This window comes from Cetorhinus maximus, chromosome 36 (assembly GCF_964194155.1).
Source record: "Cetorhinus maximus chromosome 36, sCetMax3.hap1.1, whole genome shotgun sequence".
Lineage (NCBI taxonomy): Eukaryota > Metazoa > Chordata > Chondrichthyes > Lamniformes > Cetorhinidae > Cetorhinus > Cetorhinus maximus.
Window position 1 is genome coordinate 6,604,629 of NC_135914.1, and position 6,638 is coordinate 6,611,266.

Sequence of the window (6,638 nt, forward strand, 5' to 3'; positions counted from 1 at the left end):
CGAGTCCCACATTCTCCCCGCGGGAGCGAGTCCCACATTCTCCCCGCGGGAGCGAGTCCCACATTCTCCCCGCGGGAGCGAGTCCCACATTCTCCCCGCGGGAGCGAGTCCCACATTCTCCCCGCGGGAGCGAGTCCCACATTCTCCCCGCGGGAGCGAGTCCCACATTCTCCCCGTTCCCCGCGGGAGCGAGTCCCACATTCTCCCCGCGGGAGCGAGTCCCACATTCTCCCCGCTCCCCGCGGGAGCGAGTCCCACATTCTCCCCACTCTCTGGGTAAAGAAGTTTCTCCTGAAATCCCCATTGGATTTATTAGTGACTGTCTCTTATTGATGGCCTCTTGGTTTTCCCTTCCCCACAAGCGGAAACCTGGTTTCTGTGTCTACCCCAACAAAACCTTTCCGAATGCAAAAGACCTCCATTAGGTCTCCTCCTCTTTTCACAAGCCAACAGTCTCAGCCAGTTTATCCTTTCCTGATAGACGTAACCTCTCAGCTCTGGCATTCTGTTTCTACTCTTCCATGGGATGTGGGCTTCACAGGCTGGCCCAGCATTTATTTCCCATCCCTAATTGCCCCTTGAGAAGGTGGTGGGTGAGCTGCCTTCTTGAACCGCTGCAGTCCCTGTGGTGTAGGTACCCCCACAGTGCTGTTAGGGAGGGAGTTCCAGGATTTTGACCCAGTGACAGTGAAGGAACGGCCGATATATTTCCAAGACAGGATGGTGAGTGGTTTGGAGGAGAGAGTTCCACCCTTGCAAATGTTTTTATGCCCCCTCTCCACTGCTGGCAGCTGCAGACCAGGACAATGGGGTAGAGTTTAACACACGAGGACCTGGGGTTTAATGAGACTGTTCTTCCAGGCTCTTCCTGTGGGTAAGTACCATACCAGCAGGAACCTGGCGTCTGAAACAAATCTGTTCAGGATGAAGTCCTGAACAAAAAACTGTTCCCAAGATACCTTGTGGCCTTACTCTGAGGGCTGATGCTGACAGCCTGGTTGTAGGGTAGAGACACCGCAGCCTGAAATGTTGCTAACTCAGCCAGCGCTCTGCCAGTTTCAGTCGGGTTGCTCTGCTTGTAGAGATGCCGTGGGAGCTGCTGTCTGATTAATCACTTTTTTCTTTCCGTGCAGCCTGTACAGAAGAGGGGAAGAAGGAGTTGATCTTCCTCTGCAACTATAACCCAGGGATATTCGACAGAATCTGCAGCCCCCTCTGAGAATCGGTGCTTCTGCTGCCGCCTGGACCTGTCTGAACCGCTGCCTCCTTTGACAAGGGAAAGAGTCTGAAGGATCGTCCAGGACTTGGGTTCATGGTGATATTTTCGCCCTCGCTTCCCCTTCCCCCACCCAAACCTTATCCAAACCCCCGAGAATGGTCTGTGCCAACCCCACTGACACACGGCTGCTCTTCTGGCATTTAAATGAGGGCTATTTGCCCAACCTTTGCACGGCTGCATTGTCAGGCAGCTGGTGGGAATTTAAAATCTGCTCCGTGGTTAGCTTCCACACTCCACTCACTCAGCCCGACAATCCCAAACCTTCCACAGTAACGCACAACTCACTCCCACAACTTGTCATCGGAGATATCCAAACCTTCCACAGTAACGCACAACTCACTCCCACACCTTGCAAGCGGAGATATCCAAACCTTGGTCTGCTGGCCTATGGAACCGTCACTGTCTACCTTCCTCCACTCAGTTCCGCATTTCTGCTGTGTTTGAATTGGTCAGAGAAACTCTGAATAGACTCGCGTGGGACCAGCATTGGGAATGCAGGACCAGCGGTGTGAAAATATACCACTCGATACACAAACGGAGTATCTTATACAAACCGTTTGGAATGTCGCTTTCTATACCATTACTGCATGTCTGTTCATCCTGAAACCTCCATTTTTCAGATGCTTTAATGAACATCCAAGTACAATTAAAGTAGTTTCCTGTGTTTAATTGCCTGGAGTCAAAGTGTTTTGGTGGTGGAACTGGAGGGATTAGGAAGTCCAAAGCATTCCTTAGGAAAGGAGGCTGCAGAATGATCCCAGGTCCCTGCGGCTGATCACTGCCCAGTGGTGTGAAGAAGCGTTTGGGCTCATTGTGGTGGATTTTACCTGCCCACACCCCTGACAATACCCACTCGAGCTGGAGTGAAGATTCCCTGTATGTGTTGCCCACAGAGAGAAGACGGCGGCATAGTGGTAATGTCACTGGGCTAGTATCGGCGGCATAGTGGTAATGTCACTGGGCTAGTAATCCAGAGGCCCAGGCTAACGCTCTGGGGAGATGGGTTCAAACCCCACCATGGCAGCTGGTGGAATTTAAATCGGATTTCGAATTAAAAGCTCGTCTCAGTAATGGTGACCATGAAACCATTGTTGTAAAAACCCATCTGGTTCATTAATGTCCCTTTAGGGAAGGAAATCTGCCATCCTTACCTAGCCTGACCTACACATGACTCCAGACCCACAGCAATGTAGTTGACTCTTAAATGCCCTCTGAAATAGTCCAGGAAGCCACTCAGTTGTATCAAATTGCTACAAAGTCAATAAGGAATGAAACCAGATGGACCACCCGTCATCGATCTAGGCACCGGAAACGACAACCTGCCTGTCGACCCTGCAAAAGTCCTCCTTGCTAACATCTGGGGGCTAGTGCCAGAATTGGCTGAGCTGTCTCAGCCGGACATAGTCATACTCTCAGAATCATACCTTACAGATAGTGCCTCAGGCACCACCATCACCATCCCTGGGTATGTCCTGTCCCTGTGGCAGAACAAGGCCAGCAGAGGTGGCGGCACAGTGGTATCCGGTCAGGAGGGAGTTGCCCTGGGAGTCCTCAATATTGACTCCAGACCTCATGAAGCCTCGTGGCATCAGGTCAAACATGGGCAAGAAAATCTGCTGATTACCACTGCCCCCCACCCCCTCAGCTGATGAATCAGTGCTCCTCCATGTTGAGCACCACTTGGAGGAAGCACTGAGGGTGGCAAGGGCACAGAATGTACTCTGGATGGGGAGCTTCAATGTCCATCACCTAGAGTGGCTCGGTAGCACCACCACAGACCGAGCTGGCCGAGTCCTAAAGGACATAGCTGTTAGACTGGGTCTGCGGTGGGTGGTGGAAAAGAGAGAACCAACAAGAGGGAAAAACCTACTTGACCTCATCCTCACCAGCCTGCTTGTCACGGGTGCATCTGTCCATAATTGTTTTGGTAGGAATGACCCATCACACAATCCTTGTGGAGACAAAGTCCCGTCTTCACATTGAGGATACTCTCCATCTTCTTGTCTGGCACTACCATCGTGCTAAATGGGATAGATTTCAAACAGATCTAGCAACGCAGTGAGTTGCTGTGATCTGGAGTGGATAGCTTACGAGGAGTGATGGAAGCAGATTCAAAAAGGGATTGGATTTAAACTTGAAGGGGAAGGCGATTACAGGGCTGGGAGGAATTAGATAGAAATGGGAGCAGGCCATTTGACCCATTGAGCCTGTTCCACTGTTGAGTGAGAGCCAGGCTGATGTGCAACCTAACTCTGTATACCTGCCTTTGCCCCATGTCCCTTTGTCCTCTTGGATAACAAAAGTCTATCTGGGATTTAAAATTCACACAGTTGATAAAGCAGCAATTGCTGTTTCCAGAAGAGAGGTTCAGACTTTGACCAGCCTTTGTTTAAAGATGTGTTTCCTAATTTCACTCTCGAAAGGGGCTGTAATTTTTTGGCTGCCTCCTTCTCCCGGACTCTACAATCAGTGCAAGTCGTTTCTCTCTTCCTGGTCTCCGATCAATTTTTTTCAAATGATTAAAATCACCTACATTCCATGAAACACAACCCCTAGTTTGTGTGATCTCTCCTCGTAATGTAACCGTTGGAGATCATTCTGATAAACCTACACCGTGCTCCTTCCAAGCCAGTATATCCTTCCTAAGGTGCGATGTCCAGAACAGCTCAGTAACTCCAGGTGCAGTCTAACCAGGCCGAAGCACGACTTGTATTCGATCCCTGGCAGTATAAATGATAAAAAAAAATCTCATCTCCATTTCTATTTTTTTCTCTGAGGGTCGCTCGTACGTTGAATCCTTTTCCCTAGAAAGCTGGACAATTGAATTTACCCGAGGCACAGTTGGACAGATTTTTCGGAGCTCTGAAGAAGAGTTGTGCGGACTCGAAACGTTAACTCTTGATTCTCTCTCCACAGCTGATGCCAGACCTGCTGAGCTTTTCCCAGCATTTTCTGTTCTTTATTCTGGACAGATTTTGGGACAGGGACCCAAAGGCAGATTGAGAGCAGGGAACGGGAGATGGGAAAATTAGTGAGTGACTCTGAAAGACAGAAGCAGCACAGGTTAAAAAATGTACAGCACGGAATTTGGCAGTGTTAAAAGGTGTATGCATTGCTAGAAATATAGCGACATGATATCATCGCCATAATGAAAACTTGGCTTAGAGGGGCAAAAAATAGCAGCTCAGCATCCCTGGATATAGAGTTTTCAGGTAGGATAGAGAGAGGGTAAAAACAAAAAGGTGGGGGGTGTAGCACTATTGGTTAAAGAATCAATTACAGCTGTGAGGAAGGATGATCTACTAAATGAAGCATCAAATGAGGCCATATGGGTTGACCTCAGAAATAAAAAAAGGGGCAGCCACACTGCTAGGAGTGTACTATAGACCCCCAAATAGTGAGAGGGAGATAGAAGAGCAAATATGTAGGCAAATTTCTGAGTGCAGAAACAATAGGGCAATGAAGACTTCAACTACCCTAATATCAACTGGGATATAAACAGTATGATGGGCACAGAGGGTACAAAATTCTTGAACTGTATTCAAGAGAACTCTTTTCATCCAGCACGTAACAAGCCCAGTGAGAGGGGGCGCAATTCTAGATTTAGTCTTAGGGAATGAAGCTGGGCAAGTGGACGGAGTAGCAGCGGGGGCCATTTTGGAAATAGTGATCATAATATAGTTAGATTTAGCATCATTATGGACAAGGACAAAGACAAAACAGGAGTAGAAGTTCTAAATTGGTGGAAGGTAAATTTTACAAAGCTGAGGGGTGAGCTGGTGAGAGTGGACTGGATACAGCTGTTAGAAACTTGTCATCAGTGTGAGGCATTCAAAAGCGAGATTGTGCGGGCACAGTGTAGACATGTCCCCACAAAATTAAACAAGGGTGGTGCTGCCTCATCTAGAGTCCCCTGATTATCCAGAAGCATAACAGGCCAAGATAAAGCAGAAAAAGAAAGCTTATGACGGTCACAAAATGCTTAATACTGGAGAAAGCCTAGAGGAGTTTAGAATGTACAGGGGTGAAGTAAAAAAGGAAATCAGGAAAGCAAAGAGAGGATACAATCAAACAGGTAAAATCAAAGAAAACCCAAAGATGTTTTACCAGTACATTAAGAGCAAGAGAATAACTAAAGGGTAGGGCCTATCAGAGATGTACATGGTAACTTATTATACGTTGATGCTGAAGATGTGGGCAGGGTTCTCAATGAGTCCTTTCTTCGTCACTGAGGAGAGGGATGATGCAGACATTGTAGTTAAAGAGGAGTAGAAACATAGAAAATTAGATTCAGGAGCAGGTCATTCGAGCCTGCTCTGCCATTCAATATGATCATTGCTGATCCTCTATCTCAACGCCATACTCCCACTCTGTCCCCATAACACTTGATGCCTTTAGAGGTTAGCAATCTATTTCCTTCTTAAATATATTCAGTGATTTGGCCTCCACAAGCCTTCTGTGGTAGGGAATTCCACAGGTTCACCATCCTCTTGAGTGAAGAAGTTTCTCCTCATCTCAGTCCTATTGTGTCTTCCTCCGTCAAGACAGAACTAAAGTAGTTGTTTAATTGCTCTGCCATTTCCTTGTTCCCTATTATAAATTCTCCCATTTCAGACTGTAAGGGACCTACATTTGTCCTCACTAATCTTTTTCTTTTTGCATACTTATAGAAGCTTTTAGAGTCTGCTTTTATGTTCCTTGCAAGTTTACTCTCATACTCTATTTTTCCCCTCTTAAATCAATCTCTTGGTCCTCCTTTGCTGAATTCTAAACTGCTCCCAATCCTCAGGCTTGTTACCTTTTCTAGCAACTATGACTCCTCTTTGGATCTAATATTATCCTTAATTTCTTTTGTTAGCCATGGTTGGGCCGCTTTTCCTGTTGTGTTTATGCGTCAGAAAGGAATGTGTAACTGTTGCAATACATACACTCGCTCCTTAAATATTGGCCATTGCCCATCCACTGTCATGCCTTTTAATGAAATTCCCCAATCTATCATAGCCAACTCACACTCCCTATCTTTGTAGTTTCCCTTGTTTAGATTTCGGACCATAGTTTCGGATTGGACTACTTCACTTTCCAACCTAAGGAAGAATTCTATCATGTTATGATCACTGTTCCCTAAAGGACCCCTCACAACAAGATTATTAATTAACCCCTTCTCATTGCACAATATCAGATCTAGGATAGCCTGTTCCCTAGTTGGTTCCTCGACATACTGGTCTATAAAACCATCTCGCACACACTCCAGGAATTAATCTGCCACGGTATTATTGCTAATTTGGTTTGCCCGGTCTATATGTAGATTAAAGTCACCCGTGATTACTGTAGCACCCTTGTTACATGCATCTCTAATTTC

General features: G+C 46.9%; 1 protein-coding gene across 1 annotated transcript in view; it reads left to right on the top strand.

Annotated features, from left to right (window-relative positions):
* The window catches only part of dap3 (death associated protein 3), a 22,487-nt gene extending 21,137 nt beyond the window's left edge, over positions 1–1,350 (top strand). Inside the window, exon 13 of the mRNA XM_078534151.1 lies at positions 1,134–1,350. Within this exon, the coding sequence (XP_078390277.1) occupies positions 1,134–1,219 (86 nt within the window). The 3' untranslated portion in view covers positions 1,220–1,350. The remainder of the gene's footprint in view (positions 1–1,133) is intronic.
* Positions 1,351–6,638: the final 5,288 nt, after the last annotated feature.